The sequence below is a fragment of the Notolepis coatsorum genome (genome assembly GCF_963971535.1).
Source record: "Notolepis coatsorum genome assembly, chromosome: 7".
Taxonomy (NCBI): domain Eukaryota; kingdom Metazoa; phylum Chordata; class Actinopteri; order Aulopiformes; family Paralepididae; genus Notolepis; species Notolepis coatsorum.
Window position 1 is genome coordinate 18,994,082 of NC_140171.1, and position 20,237 is coordinate 19,014,318.

The 20,237-nt window shown below is 40.3% G+C and overlaps 1 protein-coding gene across 1 annotated transcript in view; it reads left to right on the top strand.

Moving 5' to 3' along the window:
* The first annotated feature begins 7,524 nt into the window (after positions 1 to 7,524).
* Positions 7,525 to 20,237, top strand: part of b3gntl1 (UDP-GlcNAc:betaGal beta-1,3-N-acetylglucosaminyltransferase-like 1) — a 22,179-nt gene continuing 9,466 nt past the window's right edge. The window contains exons 1-5 of the mRNA XM_084318206.1: positions 7,525 to 7,658; positions 10,590 to 10,706; positions 11,015 to 11,114; positions 13,535 to 13,599; positions 18,925 to 18,990. Coding sequence (XP_084174332.1) covers positions 7,593 to 7,658; positions 10,590 to 10,706; positions 11,015 to 11,114; positions 13,535 to 13,599; positions 18,925 to 18,990 — 414 coding nt within the window. The 5' untranslated portion in view covers positions 7,525 to 7,592. The remainder of the gene's footprint in view (positions 7,659 to 10,589; positions 10,707 to 11,014; positions 11,115 to 13,534; positions 13,600 to 18,924; positions 18,991 to 20,237) is intronic.

Here is a 20,237-nt window from a genome sequence, read left to right on the forward strand (position 1 = left end):
TATACAATACTGTGCAGTGTACTAATATACAATACTATATAGTGCAAGGCATAAATGGACGAGGTGCAGTTTAGGTACAATTCACAGTAGGTGTACGAGTTGTAGTTGCACTAAACTCAAGTTAGCTGAGTTTAGTGCAAACAGAAATGATATCTTCAGTGTCTCTTCAAAACACACACTTCAACTGAGTCCAGTGCAAGCAAAAATGATAATCTTCGGTGTTCGTCACACACACAGACAGAATAATCCAGAGGGGTTTGGTTCCAACTCACCCAAGCGCAAACGTGTAAAGCGGGTAAACGAGGCGCAGCTCCAAATGGGGAACAAAGTTCTCATCAGCGGATCTCCACAGAAAGTCCTGGAGGGAAAGAAGATGAGGCACAGCAACGGGGAAAAAGCAGGCAAAAGCAGTTGTATTCCAAAACGACCCGACATCGATTGAAGGGAAGTCCCAGTATAAAAAGCCTCTGGGGCGCTAATCAAAAACTATGACAGGTGCGCGCTGGAATTGATACTTGCTCCAAAAGCGTGTGGCGGGGAATGCACCAATCAACACAGCACCTTAAAGGAGCGGAGCATGTGGCGGGGAATGCATCAATCAACACAGTACCTTAAAGGAGCGGAGCGTGTGGCGGGGAATGAACCAATCCTCACAAATAGTTCTTCTCATCAATATTCAAGTTAAGAGATCCCAGTGATTCCATTTATAGGCCTACCACGTGTTCCATTAATGTCATACATTCTACCACGTGTTCCATTAATGTCATACATTCTACCACGTGTTACATTAATGTTATACATTCTACCACGTGTTCCATTAATGTCATACATTCTACCACGTGTTACATTAATGTCATACATTCTACCACGTCTTACATTAATGTCATACATTCTACCATGTGTTCCATTAATGTCATACATTCTGCCACTTGTTCCATTAATGTCATACATTCTACCACTTGTTACATTAATGTCATACATTCTACCATGTGTTCCATTAATGTCATACATTCTGCCACTTGTTCCATTAATGTCATACATTCTGCCACTTGTTACATTAATGTCATACATTCTGCCACTTGTTCCATTAATGTCATACATTCTGCCACTTGTTCCATTAATGTCATACATCCTACCACTTGTTACATTAATGTCATACATTCTACCACGTGTTCCATTAATGTCATACATTCTGCCACTTGTTCCATTAATGTCATACATTCTACCACTTGTTACATTAATGTCATACATTCTACCATGTGTTCCATTAATGTCATACATTCTGCCACTTGTTCCATTAATGTCATACATTCTGCCACTTGTTACATTAATGTCATACATTCTGCCACTTGTTCCATTAATGTCATACATTCTGCCACTTGTTACATTAATGTCATACATTCTGCCACTTGTTCCATTAATGTCATACATTCTACCACGTATTCCATTAATGTCATACATTCTACCACGTATTCCATTAATGTCATACATTCTACCACTTGTTACATTAATGTCATACATTCTACACCTGCAGTAGGCCTACCTCTTGTTCCATTAATAATAATAATAATAAACTTTATTTGTATAGCAATAAATTGCAGCTCAAAGTGCTTCACAACAGAAAAAGGCAGGCATAAAATGAGCACATAAAATCATAGTTTTTCACATTAGGATCTAACATCCCAATAGGCCACCTTGTTTGATTCAGTTTAAAAAATTGACAATAATAAAAAGAGTAAGATAAAATAGACAGAGTAAAATAGTGCAATAGTGCAGTGTAATAAAATAGTACAATAGAATAGACATAAAATGAGCACATAAAGTGCAGACATATATAATCAGTTTTTTAGAGTGCAATAAAATAATTCTGGATTACTGTTCATTAAAGTCGTATCCACAGTTTAAAACCTGACAGTCTTCCCTCCTGTTTGATACCCACTTTGACCCTTCGAACCTCCCACTCAGGGCAAACCTCCCTCTCAGGACACAGTTCTAGGCCTGGGTCCCTCACACAGTTTTAACGCCTGTCAGTCTTTCTTCTTGCTTGGTACCCACACAGTTTAATACCTGACAGTTTAGAACCTGTAATAAAAAAGTAATATAGAATGGACAGAGTAATATGATGCAATAGTGCAGTGCAGTAAGGTAGTTTAAAACAGTCTTTACCTTCCCTGTTTGATATCCACAGTTTAGAATTAATGACATAATTAATAGTGCAGAGACCACCATGTGGGCTATTTAGTATTTCCACTCTGATCCTCAACACCAGTGCGCACTCAAGGCTGCTGCCTTAGCCCTCGGCTGTACTCAATTAAATTAAATTCAAATGGCTTTATTGGCATGACGTAAGTTGTACATGTTGCCAAAGCAAATGATTAATATTAACATAAACATGAATTAGAAAACAGATATCAATGTCATCAAAGTACATAAAAATATCATCATAACTCTCTGTTCACATTATGACTGTACAGCCACACACAACAACAACAACAACAACAACAACAACAACAACAACAACAACAGGATTATCAAGTTCGCAGACGACGCCACAGTCATTGGACTGATAAGCAACAATGATGAGATGGAGTACAGAGATGAGCGGGTCCAGCTGACCCGTTGGTGCAAAGACAACAGCCTTGCACTGAATGCCAGCAAGACTAAAGAAGCTCATTGTGGACTTAGGAGACATCAGGGAAACCACTCCGCCATCAGCCTGGATGGGATACCAGTAGAGGTCGTCAACTGCTTCCGGTTCCTATAGGTCTCAAGATCTCTGATGATGACCTAACCTAAGGTGGACCTACAACACGGAGGTCATGCTCAAGAAGGCCCACCAGCGCCGCCACCCCCTGCGGTGCCTCAGTAAGTGTGGCATAAGCACGCAATGGCTTGTGAACTTCTACCGAGGCAACGTAGAGAGCGTACTGACGAGCTGGGCATCACCGTGTGGTATGGCGACACCACCACTCAGGATAAGAAAGCCATCCAGAGGTTCGTGAGGACGGCAGAAAAGATCATCGGGTGTTCACTGCCGTCCATCGAGGAGATCCATGAGTCCCAGGTGTCGGAACAAAGCCATCTCCGTCATCCAGGACCACAACCACCCGGGACACCAGCTGTGTTCTCCCCCCCTGCGATCCGGTCGCATGGGACCACAGAATGCGAACAAACACAAACCGCTACAAGAACAGTTGTAGTTTCTTTTTCAAAAACAAATCGTGCTTTTCTTTTAATGCAAAGAAGAAACTAGTTGCTGCCACTTTTTTTTACCAGTATTAGATTATGGTGATGTTTTATACATGAATGCCTGCTCCACCTCACTACACATGTTGGACACTGCTTACCATGGTGTATTAAGATTTATTTCTGGATATAGATCACTTACCCATCATTGCACTCTGTATGCTAAAGTTAACTGGCCATCCTTGACTGCCCGTAGACTGCTTCATTGGTACACACACATTGGTCTCTGTCTGGGTTTTGTGTATTTGTATGTTTGTTTTTGTTTTGCTGCCATTTTGGCCAGGTCTTGCTCAAAAAAGAGATCTTTGATCTCAAGTGACTACCTGGTCAAATAAAGGTTAAAAAAATTAAAAAATATCCGCTCATTACTGGACTCAAATGCTGCTACAATGTTCAGCCACTTTACTGCACCTTCGTGCATCAATATAATGTGCAATTATTTTTAACTTGTCTAATGTGTACTTATTTTTATTTACTTATACTTACTTGAACTTATGTTATCGCACATATCACAGACTTGCTTTTTTATTCTGTTAATTGTTGCTTTTTATTCCTTTATGCTGTGGAGAAAGTGGGAGAATAAGAATCCCATTGTACTTGCATTATGGAAAATAAAACTGAAATCTGAATCTGAATCTGAATTGAGGTGATGTTTGGATTATTACTGCAACTATGATGACTAATTTAATTTGAATGATCATTTGAGTTTTTATGAAAGTTAAATATTATTAAATATAGATGTAGGCCTATGTAGTACTAAGTTGTATATAGCGAGTGATATGTATAGTCTACTGTGTATTTATTGTTTTGCTGTCTCTATGCACTATACCTGTGTATACAATATACTGTCTGCACCACCTCCCACCAGAACAAATCCCTCTACAAAGTATTCATTATATTTAGAAATAAGTATTTCTGATTCAGATTATCTGATTCTCATGAATGAATGAATGAATGAATGAATGAATGAATGAATGAATGAATGAATGAATGAATGAATGAATGAATGAATGAATGAATGAAAACTTTATTTAACAGATTGCAGAATGGGTACAATACAGTACGGCTCAATACACACAATTGTTAAGGGGATGCAGACCTGAGAAAGACGTTTGTCTTGTTTCCATCAGGGTCCCCCATTTTCAATTCATATAGACATTTATGACATACACAACATACATGACATTTATGGCATAGGGACATATAGGTATTTAGTACTGTATAATAACTGTATAATTAGTGATATAACCCCTAATATATAATGTTTTGGGCTACTATGTATGTAGTTTATCAAACACTGGAGAAAGATGGTGTGCAATTGCTTTCTCAAGATTATCTGCCCTAAATATAGGCATCTAAAAATCTGGTCACTATTTCCCTGTGCGATTTGTACACAACCTTACTCAACTAATGGGCGGAACATACGTCAGAATTGATGGACGGCCAGTAAGAGCGAATGTGGTGCTTGTCCGTGTTTTTAGCTAGCCAATGAGCGATTCGTGTTCACTGTTTGCGGAAGTAGAGAAGCTGTCAGGCAAGTGAACCTTCTCAACGTTGCATGTCGAATCAGTTGTAAATTATACCACACCACACATGTATTTGTAATTCGTACCGTCTGGCACGGCTAGCGCAGACACAGATGTAATACATAGTAGGCTACCAGTCCAGATTTACGAAATCCCACTTTACTTAGGTATATGTAATAATGTAAACCACGTGTATATCTCGTTTCAGCATCCCTGACAGTCAACTTGTGTCGGTCTTTCTCGTTCACCAATCCATCATCCATGAATGAATGAATGAAAACTTTATTTAACAGATTGCAGAATGGGTACAATACAGTACGGCTCAATACATACAATTGTTAAGGGGATGCAGACCTGAGAAAGACGTTTGTCTTGTTTCCATCAGGGTCCCCCATTTTCAATTCATATAGACATTTATGACATACACAACATACATGACATTTATGGCATAGGGACATATAGGTATTTAGTACTGATACATTTGTGACATAAGCGGTATTCAAATATACAGTACTGTTACCCCTAGATCCTGATTGATTGATTGATTGAAAAGTTTATTAACAGATTGCAGAATGGGTACAGTACAGTACATCTCAATACATACAATTGTTAAGGGGATGCAGACCAGAGAAAGACTTTCGTCTTGTTTCCACCAGGGTCCCCCATTTTCAATTCATCATAACATATATGACATACATGACATACAGATAGACAGTACTGCTACATCTATACATTTATGACATATCAGATTTGCAAATACAGTACTGTTTGTGATACAAAAGTGTCCAGAAAAGGAGTGTATATACATTTGGCGTAGAAACTGTACATTGGAGGAGGTTGGTGGGGTGGGGTTGGGTGGGTTGGGTGAGGGCTGTACATTGGAGGTGGGGGGGGGGGGGGGGGGGGGGGGTTGGGTAGGGGACACACACACATTTTACACTGTACATTGGAATGTTGACAAAGCCTTACTTGGTCATTTACTGTACAACTAGGTTAGGACATTTGTAGGGGCCAGTTTCGAATTGCAGTCTCACGTAGGTGTTTTTTGAGAGTGTTTTTGAAGGTGGGTAGTGATTCACATTCCTTTACAGCTTTAGGCAGGGCGTTCCACATTGATGTGGCATAATTGCGAAACGTGTTTAGTCCCTTGTTTGAGCCGAATCTGGGTTTTACATGATTTGTGGAGCTCCCTCTGGTGTTGTGATCGTGGTATTCACTGACCTTTGGGAAGTATTTTGACATGTACATGGGTACCTTGGTCGCGTAGTGTATCTTGTAGACCAGGCCCATTGCAAGTTGCTGTACTCTGTCGTCTACTCTAAGCCATCCTAGGTTGTCAAAGTGGGCAGGGGTGAGGTGGGTTCTAGGAGTCAGGTCAAGTAGTAGTCTGACTAGCTTGTTTTGAGATGTTTGTAATTTGTTTTTTAGTGCCTTTGAGGTGCTTTGGTACCATGAGGTGCAAGCATAGTCGTAGTACCCTTGAATGAGTGCTCCTGCTAGAGTCTTCAGGGTATTCTTGTTTACCAGAGAGGAGATCCGGTACAAGAATCGCGTTCGTTGGTTGACTTTTTTTATTACATTGGATGCCATTTTGTCACAGGAAAGATTAGCCTCTAGGATGGAACCCAGGTAGGTAATTTCATCTTTCCTTGTGACAATATTGTCACCCACTGTAACCGAGAAGTCGTCAGTCTTGCTGAGTTTGTTATTTGAACCGAAGAGAATGGACTCTGTTTTGCCCATGTGTAATGATAGTTTGTTGTCGGCGAGCCATATGCAGATTTTGCCTAGTTCCGAGCTGAGGGCTTTTTCAACCTGTAACTTGTTCTTGTCAGAGACCAGCAGGGCTGAGTCGTCCGCAAACAGGAACAAGTTGCAGTCACAAGCTGACGACATGTCATTTGCATAAATTAGGAATAGTAGCGGTCCTAGTATGCTTCCTTGTGGAACACCACAGCTCACTGTGAGGGGGGGGGATAGGGTACCGTTTACTTCCACCATCTGTTCCCTCCCCTCCAGGTAGGATTGTATCCAGCTCACTGATAAACTATCAAAACCAATTGCTTTTAGCTTGTCAATCAGAATGGTGTGATTGACAGTGTCGAAGGCCTTTTGTAGGTCCAGCATGACCATGCCGCAGTATTTGCCCGCGTCCACCTCTTGTTTGATGTGGTCGTTCAAGTAGAGAAGGCATGTGTCAGTGGAGTGGGATGTTCTGAAGCCAGATTGGAATTCGTAGATTAGATTTTTTTCCGCGAGGTATTTTTCGATCTGTTCGTATACTATTTTTTCCATGACTTTCGAGATGGATGTAAGGATAGAAACAGGGCGGTAGTTACCCGGGTCTAATTTGCTGCCCTTTTTGTGCAGGGGTGTTACTCTCGCAATTTTGAAGTCCTTGGGGACGTGTCCCTGTTTTATGGAGAGGTTTATTATGTGTGTGATGACTGGGGTGATGGCTGCTGCTGAGTCTCTGAGGAATTTGGAGGGGATGTTGTCATGGCCAGTGGCCTTGTTTGGTTGGAGGGCGCTCAGTTTTTTGAGTACCTCATCTGTAGTTACTATTTCCAGTTTGAAGTCGTCTTTGTGGACGCCTAGGTTCATGTAGTATGCTACTATGTGTTCTACCCCATACTGCCCTGAGTGGGCAGTATCCATTCACTTAATTCATTCCAAATAATAACAACCCGTTTGAAATGAACCTGCAGTGTGCTGCTGGGATGTCGGTGGTAGTAGGTAGCCTGATAACGGGTTCATTGCTCAGATGAAGAGGTGCTCGTCCGGGGACAAGAGACCGCGGTCCCACCGAAGCGTCTCCGCATGGAGGACTGTACAGCCGACACACTGGCTGGAGAGAATGTGGCAGAGGGGAGCATGGTGGACGTGGTAGGTGAATGAATGAAAACGTTATTAATAGATTGCAGAATGGGTACAAGTACAATACAGTATAGCTCAATACACACAATTGTTAAGGGGATGCAGACCAGAGAGACGTTTGTCTTGTTTACATCAGGGTCCCCCATTTTCAATTCATAGAGACATTTATGACATACACAACACAACATACATGACATTTATGGCATAGGGACATACATGACATACAGGTATATAGTACTGTTACATTTGTGACATATACGATATGCAAATATACAGTACTGTTACCCATAGATCCTGACAGAGTATGGGAGGAGACTGTACATTAGGAGGGGGTGGGTGGGTGGGAGAGAAATATACATACTAGGTGATTGACCGACGACTAACTAACAGAATGTGTGTGCAGCACTGGAGCAGTGATGATGGAATGTTATGCAAGCACTGTTATGAATTGAAAATGGGGGACCTTGATGTAAAGTAAACAATACGAAAGTATTTCTCTGGTCAGCATCCCCTTAACAATTGTGTCTTTGTGTGTATTGAGCCGTACTGTATTGTACCCATTCTGCAATCTGTTTATGCAATTTTCAATCAATCAATCAATCAATGGGACAGCATTGAAACGAAAACAGCATTCGCTGACGTATAGTGACACTATAGTCACCAACTTGTCAGCCCACATTGTACACACTTGTTCAAGGGTCTAGCTTGACTATGATATTTTAGTAGACTAATAGGAGTAAAAGTCAAGTTAGACCACGCTCACAATAGTTGACACTGGGTGCTGCAATCCTGAAGATAAATGTAGAATAAAGCAGGAAGCCGGACCAGCACTCTCAGGTTTCAAATTTTAATTGCAGCCGGATACATACATAAGAAGGAACACATTAGTTCTGAAACATGTATGTATCCGGCTGCAATTAAAATTTGAAACCAGAGAGTGCTGGTCCGGCTTCCTGCTTTATTCCATAGTAGACTAATAGGCAAATCATATATTTCGTTTTTGTATCTTAGTTGATTTAATGACACATCTGTAAAATGGTGTTTCCCATGTACTGAAAAACTCTTTTAAATGTCATGCTCAAAGGTGCTATAGATAAACAAAAACGTCATGTAGAGTAATCATTAACACTTTAACTGCCGAGGTTAAATTCATGATATACCATCCCTTGCCAGCTCTATTTGTCTATGGAGAAGTTCCCCTTCTTTGCAGGGCTATAACTTTTTAAATTCTATTGCTAGATTGCCATTATTAGGGCCCATTCAATGTCCTATATGTATTGTTCAGGGTGTATGAACGTTAAACTTTTTCATTCACATATTCATACTAAAATATGGTCTAAAGTATAAGTATGTTTTTATCTTTTTCTGCAGCTTTCTCCAGAACGTGATTTATAGCTCCAAATGCATTATATTGATGATGAAATACAGTTTGATAGCGATCTGTGCCAGATAAAAAATTTCAACTGGAGGTACTTCTAGAAGTTACTACACGTCATCTGATGTTGACCGGATGGGCGAGGGGGCGTTTATAATTCCGTGGGCAGCGTTATACCATTCATCTAATGTGGGTCATATGTTCATCAGATCAGTTAGTAAAGAAGACGTTAGAGAATAACGCTGAATCTTACCGTGGCTTTCTCGCGCCGCTGGCAGATGATCGTGGAACAGAATTTTTTCCATTATGGGATGTCGAAATACCCGATCTATTTCCATGTTGTATAATAGTATATACGTCCAAATCATGTTGTTTTTTCGAGTTATTTCCACCGATCGATGTTCACTGTGTGAAGACAGAGTCTCTCTAGCATTAGCGAGTGGTCGGACCCCATATGGAGTGAGTCCTGCCGGGTTAAAGGTTGACATCTGGTTTCGATCTGCCGATCGGCCACCAGATGGCGCTCTTGAACCGCTAGAGGATTGAGAGGAGATCAGAACTGTGTGTCAAGGCTCCAGAACGGAAATATGATTTCGATCACAGATTTTTCGGCAGTTAAAGTGTTAATAAGTTCATCATAATAAATCCACAGAGCTTTTAGAAAGGTTGCAGAATAAACATATTGCTTTCCCCCCAATCTTTTTTTATGAATGAATATTTATAATTTAAAAACGTTTGGCGGGTCCAAAATAAATGTTGCATGCATGTATCCCCTCCATACTACTTCCCATTTCCCCATGTGGAATGCACCTGATGGGATAAATTACATGCTGGTGATCTAGTATCTAGTGGCTGAATGTTATCTATAGCACCTTTAGCTACCAGAAATGTTCTTGGCATTTTTTCAGAATAGCTCATCCTGCATGGAAAAAAAGCAGGCTAATGTTATTTCTGGCAACAAAAGCATTCATTCTGAACGTTACATCACTGATGCTTGAAATGTGTGAACTGAGTGAAACAACATGGCAAACAAAAAAAAAACAAAAAAGGTTGCTATCATGTAACATCTGCGGTCTCGCTTTCTTCATGGTAAAATGGCTGCTTTTTTATATAGCGCTTGCCCGGGAGGAGCGGGAATCGAACCGGGAACCTCCGGATTGCCAGACGACTGCTCTACCTCCCGAGCCACTGTCGCCCCCATCATCTTTCTTTACTGTTCTCCCAGCTGTTAACAGACTGTTATGCTACCTACTAGCTAGCTATCTGTACCCACTACCCAGCATGCCGTTCAGCGGTGTAACAGTTAATAGGGTCCCATCTCAATACACTACACAGTGTAGTTGCCGTTAAAAACAAGGGAAAATAAATGTTTTGAAACAAAGCGATATTTGCATAAACTATTAAATTCTTTGTAATTTAACGAATATTCGAAAATCAATGCACATCCTTACTACCTGGCTGAAAGGATGTATCGGCTAATAGGCCTATTGTTGATAGTCTTTGCATCAGGGCTGAAGTGTGATTGTAGGTTGATTGTGCATACATTACATGTCCTCTGTCTCCAGTCCATAGTCATGCCGGTGTACAACGCTTCCTGCTGGCTGGATGAGTGTCTGCAGGCTGTACTACAACAAGACTTCACAGGCTCCATGGAACTATCGGTCTTTGACGACGCCAGCACTGTGAGTGTGTGAGAGTGTGTGTGTTGTGTGTGTTTACATGTATCCCACACCTGAATGACCTACAGTAGGTTTGTAATGTCAGATTTGAGTTAATTTTGTGTGTGTGTGTGAGATGTCCTTAAAGACACATTGAACCTCTATAGTATCTGAATCCTATTCATGTGCTGTTTGAGCCGTGTATTCAAATAAAGCATTTGAAACGTGTGTGTGTGTGTGTCTCTCTCTCTCTCTCTCTCTCTCTCTCTCTCTCTCTCTCTCTCTCTCTCTCTCTCTCTCTCTCTCGCTCTCTCTCGCTCTCTCTCTCTCAGGATGACTCCAGGGCTGTGGTGGAGGCCTGGAAGGAGAAGCTGGAGGGGAGAGGCGTTTCCATGGTGATCTCTGGTCATAACTCAGCCCAACCTAAAGGAGGTCAGCAAGCTGCTGGTGACGGAACCAGCAACCCTGTAGTCCAAACATCAGCCCTACTCCTGTAGGCTCATTCAGTCTATAGACCACATTAATCCTGTAGGTTCATTCAGTATGTAGACCACATTAATCCTGTAGGTTCATTCAGTCTGTAGACCACATTAATCCTGTAGGCTCATTCAGTCTATAGACCACATTAATCCTGTAGGTTCATTCAGTCTGTAGACCACATTAATCCTGTAGGCTCATTCAGTCTATAGACCACATTAATCCTGTAGGTTCATTCAGTCTATAGACCACATTAATCCTGTAGGTTCAGTCTATAGACCACATTAATCCTCTAGGTGTATTCAGTCTATAGACCACATTAATCCTGTAGGTTCATTCAGTCTATAGACCACATTAATCCTGTAGGTTCATTCAGTCTATAGACCACATTAATCCTGTAGGTTCAGTCTATAGACCATATTAATCCTCTAGGTGTATTCAGTCTATAGACCACATTAATCCTGTAGGTTCATTCAGTCTATAGACCACATTAATCCTGTAGGTTCATTCAGTCTATAGACCACATTAATCCTGTAGGTTCAATCAATATTCAGTATAGACCACATTAACTCTGCCATAATGGAACTTGAGAAGTATTGGCTACGTGGTGACGGCATCACCATCACCTCTACAAGCCAGGGACACTAGCCTGAAAAATACAAGCATCAAAATCTTAACATTTTACTAAATATTACGACAATTTTAAGAGACATACTACATTTGATGTATTCTGTTTTTAGCGCTGTCCTCGACTAAAGACCTTCTCATTCGACAAATAGTAATAGGATTTATCTACTAATCGTTTAGTAGATCTGTAATCTGTAAAATCTTACTTTTCCACATGCAATAATGCAGAGCGACCTCTTCAAATCTAATGCTTATCATTATTCAGGATGCAACCCAATCATTTTGGAAATCGTAAAAATGGACAAATCAACTAAAACAGAATGAATAATGGACTACAGTCATGGTCTATGAGTGGGCAGCTGTATCCTGTACTGTATGCAGCGAGAGTGTTCAACATGGCCCATCCTGAACGTTAGCCAGACACTTATAGTCTGGGAAAACCCTGGTATAATTTATCACAAGCGGATGATTGATAATATACTTATGACTTAAACATTTAACATTTCTGATATAATCATATGATGATGATATTATCCGTTCCGTCATGCTGTCACACGTTTTGGATGGACGCCTGAAGATGCAAAAATATATATATATATATAAAACATCATATACACGAGAACGCATGTGGATTATCACTCCCTGTGTGAAACGGCCTTAATAAATCCGATTTTTATCAGATTTCTTTGGCGTACCCCTGATGTCATTGCGCGTACCCCAGTTTGGGAATATCTTCTGTAGATTAATGTAAACAAACACATAGGGCTGTCTTAAATACTTCGAAGCTTCGAAGCTTCGTTCGATGGCACAAGCTTCGAACATAAAAAAAAATGCGTGCGTGCGCGCGCGCCATTGGGTGTGGCCGGGGGACAAATACACTGGATGAAAGTAACCCAGCTCAGCACTGCCCAAATTATATCATCACTATTGCCTGTTTGAAGGATATCATCCTCAAACACATACACCTACATCTACATGCCTTGTAGAATTCCACACATAAGAAAGAAAGATACTGGGATGAATAAACAAAATAGGAAATAAAATGTAGAAATGCATGCAATACATAAATAAATATGAATCTCCATATATGAAATAGAACATTTAGATAAGGTGCTACTGAGATGTTTTGGTGAGTTCTTTGTTTTTTGTGGAAGTAGCCCTTCTTAAAAATGCATGAACATTCACTGATAATTGGTCTGTAGTGGAGTCTACAAGGTCTACATTGCCGGACCATGTAGAATCCGGACCTTGTAGACTGACATAATTCTGTGCATAGTTTAGTCTACACAGGCCATATTTCAAATAATCTAAATCTTACTTCATTCATCTTAAACATTCTTGATTTGGGGGATTGGTAGTTCCCATGAAATCTGAAGTTGTTCAAACGACAACAGCGATCCACCTTGAATTAAATCACACAGCCGAGTGAAACCTTGTTGGCTGCGTCACAGTCACGAAAGGGGCTACTTAATTAATTAATCCAATCCACTTTATTTATAGAGCACATTTAAAAACAACAAAGTTTACCAAAGTGCTGTACAAGTCCCACAACATAAGATAAAAAAATATATATATATAAAATAAAATAAATTATTAAAAAAAAATATTATTATTATTATTATTATTATTCTTTTCTTGAAGCTTCGAATTAAAATCGAAGCTCGGCCCCGAAGCTTCGATTGCCAAAAAAAGCTTTGAAGGTCAGCCCTTGAAACACACACATACACTGATCTCTTCTGTCTTTCCAGTGGGGTATGCTAAGAACAAGGCTGTATCTCAGAGCTGTGGACGATACCTCTGCTTTCAGGATGCGGTGAGTGTGTGTGTCTGTGTGTGTGTGTGTGTTTACTGCAGAGCGGAGGGACTGGGAGACCCGTGTTACTGACCAGACACTCTATGTCAGTGATGGCTGTCGGGAGTGTAGAGCTATTATTTTAACATGTAGATCTCTTCTTTTAACAAACAAAACATACCATTTAGAGCACCTTTAACACTGTTGCCTCACAGCAAGAAGGTCCTGGGTTCGAACCCCGATGGAAGGCCTTTCAGTGTGGAGATTGCATGTTTCTCCCCGTATGTGCGTGGTTTTAACACTTATTTTAACAAAAATAAATACCACCGACAGCTCCTTTAGCCGCCATGCCGTGTGTGTTGGGGAAACCACGCTACGCTCTAGCCGCTGTTTGACACACTCACTGTATGTGTTATAAGAGACACCTGGCCAATGAAATGAAGCGTGTCCTGTCTGACATGCATGGACACACACACACACACACACACACACACACACACACACACACACACACACACACACACACACACACACACACACACACACAAGGTGACATCAGCAGTCTACTGACTGTTTAACAGAGCTGTCAAAATACATGAGTAATGAGCTAGGGGACTCTGTGTGTGATGGTATGTTTCCTTTGGTGTGTATGTGTGTGTGTGTGTGTCTATGTCTGTGAGGACACACATACGTGGCACACATGCGTACATGCATGTGTGCATATTGACTGTGTTGCCTTTGTTGAAATGTAGCTCTGTGTGTGAGGAGTGAGTAACACACGGATGAGAAAATAGATCCATCTAGTCTTCTGGGCCCAGTAGTTCAAAACTTTTCATCTCAATCAGATCCGATCAGATTTTGAAATCACATTTTCTGTGATCCAGGATCAGACAACTCGGCCAGATTTTGTCCCGGTAATTCAGGATAGGATCACCCTGATCCAGATCCAGACTTTTCAAGATGACTAGATCCTGAATATCAGTTCTTTAATCCTACCAATCTCCATATGAAAAAGAATACAAGGAAGACAAGAGACCACATTGCAGAGACTTCTATAATGTCTAATTATATTTGTATATACATAAAGGACATAAAATCATAATGGAATTGTAAAAATAATAAAGATACTCCCACTAGGGTAACAACAAACGAAACATTAATTCAAAGGCAGCTGGATCATCCAGGCATGCTTTGAGGAGCTGAATTCTAAGTGAGACTTTTTTTTAGTTGAAGATTTTTTTTTACATTTGTGATTGACAATCTTTGTTGTGATATAACATTTATGGGATCAACATTTGGTTGAAAACAAAATAGGCCACCACAAACATGACCAAAAAAGGAAAAATAAAATGTATTTGCCATGAAGGCTAAAAATGTTGGATTAAAGCTTTGATTTTATTTCCTGATCGGATGTCAAAGTGATCCTAATCCTGTTTTTTGGTTTTGAATTACCCAAAATACAAATCTTATCCGATCAGATTAAAAGTTTTGAACTACTGGGCCTGTGACTACACACACACACACACACACACACGCACACGCACACCATGGCAAATGTCTATCTTGTGTCATATCAGACAAACTTTATTTCCTGAATAAAAGACCCTCTTGTCCTAACGTAACGGAGCGCTCTTCGGATTTCAAAGAAACGGCTGATTATTATCAAACCGCTCCAGGGGAGATATGGTGACATGATTTATGTGCGAGCAGAAGTCTCTCGTCTCGGAATTTAATGGAATCGTTTATCAGAATAATTTGTCCCGTTCCAAAGCTCCAGTGGGCGTTTTGGACGGGATACAGGAGCGGTGCTTTACACTCACTCCAAGTCCAGGTGTGTTTTTTCAAACCCCTTTTTTATCTTCCCCCGTTTCTGTCTTCGTCTCCACCCAAAACCCACGTCTCACGGTCTCTGTGAGTCCAGTGTGTTACTGTAGCGGCGTTGGATCAGGCAGATACCAGACTGATACTAGACTGATACTAGACTGATGAAACCAGACTGATACTAGACTGATACCAGACTGATACTAGACTGATACTAGACTGTTGAAACCAGACTGATACTAGACTGATACCAGACTGATACTAGACTGATACCAGACTGATACTAAACTGATACCAGACTGATACCAGACTGATACCAGACTGAAACATGGTGTCGGTGTCGATACTAAAATACGATGCCATGAAAGAGTGTTGATATTCAGCGTTTCTGGCACATTCTTGATTATTCAACCAATATCAAAAAAAAAAACTATAACCTCCATACTGTCTTTTGTATTTGCCACTAAATAATCGTCCTTGCCTATATTACTAACTACTATGCTAATATATCTTTACTACTATGCACTCAAGACTGTAGCACCCAAGTTCAACACTGTTTGACGAACATTGTTACTTAGCTGCCAGAGTTGTACCCTTCCTGCTGACCTGTTTTTGAACTTGTAAGTGACTTTGGATAAAAGCGTCAGCTACATGATAATGTAATGTAAATAAATATAAATGTGGTGTTGAAGCCTAGAGTTCTCTCATGGAGAACTGGATTATGCCTCAATAATTTCTGACTGTTGTTGTTTGTGGCTGGAATATAATTGAGTACTGAGACGAAGAACCATGATATAAGTCAGTTTCCCCCCCCCCAGATGAACAATGTTTTCAAACTGTATCATCTAGAGATGGTAAATTGAGTGTTATTGTGTTCACTCACAGTTGAAGACAGTCGAGGTTGAGTTGTTTCTTGTGTATGTATCACATTCGCAATCCCAAGCGATTTAGATTAACTTTACAACAGCAAATACAAAGGCTGACCAAAAAATTATTCATATTGTTCGTCAGCACAACGGTTAAATTGGTTCAACATAATGTTTGGTGTGGTTAGTGGCAACCTCACTGTGGTGGCACACAGTAGAACACAAAGCGCTGGACATTGTGTTGGTGTGCGTATGTTGACATTGAGTTGGTTTGTGACATCGCGGTGGTTCATGTATGCTGACATTGTGTCGGGTTTGTTTGTGTTGACATTGTGCAGCTTCTATCCCTCAGCTGACATCTCTCTGACAGCCCCCCCCCCCAATCCATGTAAACTCTGAACTCTGACTCCATGGCCTACACCCTAGGTCCGTGGGGGGTCACTATGGAACAGCCTTCATGAGACGTAAACAATTTGTAAAAATATTAGACCATTTTAAAGTAGTTATAAACAAACACTTTTAAACAAATACATGAAAGAGGAAAATTTAGTAGAGTAGTACTGTTACTTCTTATGATTATGACACATTCTATTCCTTGCAAATACTCCTTTCTTTTCTTCTCTCATTTTTTTTTTTTTTAATAATTTACTATAGATGGAGAGCAAGAATCTGTAAATTGTGTGATGTAAGGAAAGGGCAGAACTAGATAATCACTGCTTCTTTCTGCCCCTTCTCGAACCAAATTCTATTTCTTGGTTTATTTGTATTTGTATGTGTGAGTGTGTATGTGTGTATATGTACAGTACATGTGTTTGTATGTATGTATGTATGTATGTATGTATGTATGTATGTATGTATGTATGTATGTATGTATGTATGTATGTATGTATGTATGTATGTATGTATGTATGTATGTATGTATTGTATATTGTTTTTGCTTTTATCAATTTGTTGTGATAGTTATGTGTGTCGGTTCGAGATAAATAAAAATCAATCAATCAATATGCTACCCAGACTGTACGACTTGAACTCTGACTCTATGGCCTACACACCCTGGGCTCTGCTACCCAGACTGTACGACTTGAACTCGGTTGCCTACTCAATTTAAACCTACCTACTGCTTTTCGGTGTCTACAACTGCCCTACACTGTAATCATAGTAATCATAATAATCTGAACTACCCATCTCATACTATAGTCTACCCATATACTCTGTATGATAGCATGTATGACAGTGCTGTATTTTCCCATATTTATATTTACATTTATATTCACCGCATATATATATATATACTGTACATATTTGTTTGAATATAACTGCATATAACCCCTCTATATACTTACTTATACACCTGAAAATAACCCTTAGCTCTGTATGATGGCATGTACAAATGATGTATATACATTATTCTCACCACATATATATCTATACTGTATATATATATACACATATCTTTTACTAGTTACACTGATGGCCAGTATGACTACCGTACTAGTACTACCATACTGTGATTAGCACTACACTCAGTAGTCGTACTAATTTGTATATTTTGTACCCAGTTTAATCACTTGTACATTGTATATTGCTGTTGCACTTTACTGTTACATTTGCACTCTGGTTGGAAGCCAAAGTTATTTTCGCTGAACTGTAGTTGTGCTGTACGATGACATTACATTTGAATCTAATCTAATTGTGTGTGTGTGTGTGTGTGTGTGTGTGTGTGTGTGTGTGTGTGTGTGTGTGTGTGTGTGTGTGTGTGTGTGTGTGTGTGTGTGTGTGTGTGTGTGTGTGTGTGTGTGTGTGTGTGTGTGTGTGTGTGTGTGTGTGTGTGTGTGTGTGTGTGTGTGTGCGTGCGTGCGTGATGACCGTATTGTGGACATTGTGTCTGATGTGGTACGGAACATATCACCATCTAGTGCAGCAATGTACAAACATGCCAGAGTGAAACCAGAGTGGTTTGGCCTTGCCAACGATGTTTTTGCTAACATACCAAATACACCGGACGTTGTTTTTGTTGACACCAGCCACGGAGAGGTGCTGGTCATAGAAGTAGGCTGTACCTTTGATCTGTACATGGACCAGGCCTTCCGGGACAAGTATATCAAATACCAACCACTGCTCAGTGTGATGGCTGACCTTGGGTATAGGTGTAGATATAGTGTACTTGTGTTCGGAAGTCTTGGCCATGTACACAAATGCACCATGACCGGTCTGAGAATTGCTGCAATGTCTAAAAGAAAAGCCAAACAAATTGCCAAATATTGCTCTGTCTCAGCTATTATTGGCAGCTTAGCCACGTGGAGAAGGAGGTGCTATGTGTACCCTTAAGTGTTCACTGCTGCTTGGCCCCGATACATTTGATTCCCTGTTTATGTAATATAATTTGTGGAACCAAATAAAGTATTAAAGTGTGTGTGTGTGTGTGTGTGTGTGTGTGTGTGTGTGTGTGTGTGTGTGTGTGTGTGTGTGTGTGTGTGTGTGTGTGTGTGTGTGTGTGTGTGTGTGTGTGTGTGTGTGTGTGTGTGTGTGTGTGTGTGTGTGTGTGTGTGTGTGTGTGTGTGTGTGTGTGTGTGTGTGTGTGTGTGTGTGTGTGTGTGTGTGTGTGTGTGTGTGTGTGTGTGTGTGTGTGTGTGTGTGTGCCTCTCTCTCTCTCTCTCAGGATGATGTTATGTTGCCACAGAGAGTGCGTCTGCAGCACGGGGCTTCTCTTCTCCGCCCAGACTCTGTAAGTTCTCACTCATTATTTATATAATTCATTCATTCATTCAAGAAATTGCACGGAACCTGGTGCAATACGACCACACAAACGGGTAGGTTTAAAGTGCAATAACAACACATGTATACATTTCTTTTGAATAGAAATAGCAGCCTACCGTTTCAAAAGCACGTGATCATTCAACAGAGTTAAAAACACACAGGGATTGACTATAATAATAATAATAACTTTATTTGTATAGCACCTTTCATACAGGGGATTGCAGTTCAAAGTGCTTTACATCTGTAAGAAATAAGACCTACAATTAGTGTAACAGCAAGAGCAAAGCATAAAGTGGGATGAAATAATCCAGATATATTATTCAAATCATATCAGAACCTCACGTTCCAATGGGCTTCTTGAATTTCTGTAATCTGTTACAAAACATGGCGAAGGTCATAGTATGCACCCAGCGGATAGTGGGGCATAGAAATAAAAGTAAAAATAAGTAAAATGATAGCAAGGGTAAAATGAGCAGACATAAATTCACAGTTTTTCACATTAGGATCTAACATCCCAACAGGCCACTTTGTTTATGGTTTGATTCAGTTTTAGTAGAATAGAAAAGACATGAACAATGAAATTAGCACATAAGACACTATAAAATCACCGTTTTTTGCAGTGGAATAAAATAGGTCTGGATTACTGTTTAACCCTTTCACTACCACACTACAGAAGGTTAACCCTTTCACTACCACACTACAGACGGTTAACAGTTCAAAGTGGTCTTTACCTTCTGTTTGGTCTCCACAGTTTAAAACCGGACAGTCTTCTAAAATAATAACCAATTAGAAAGGTATTGGAGCGTTCAGGTCCTTGGCCTCCTGCCAACCTGTGTGCAAGGTTTTATCTTGGATGAGAACTGTTGGAACTATGGCTGGTGCGGGCAGACACACGTGAACAGCAGTGAGTGCAATACCTCCATCGCTCCGGGGGTGTGAGCGGAATGTCACTCTTGCGCTTGCAGGGTATCTGTGGGGTATTAAAAAGTATACAATTCATAATTCTCATTTAAGGCCTTAAACGGTATTAAAGTATTCAAATTGTTACATTTTATTTGCACAGGCATTACATTTGTTGGGGGGCAGCCTGGGTGTCGGGAGATGAAATAATATTAAATATGAAATGTTTTTCTATTCAAGTCGTTGTTTTTTTGCACGGCTAGGTGTGTCTGGCGAGAGCTTGTATGGAACGCGCAAGAATTTTAATTGTAGCTG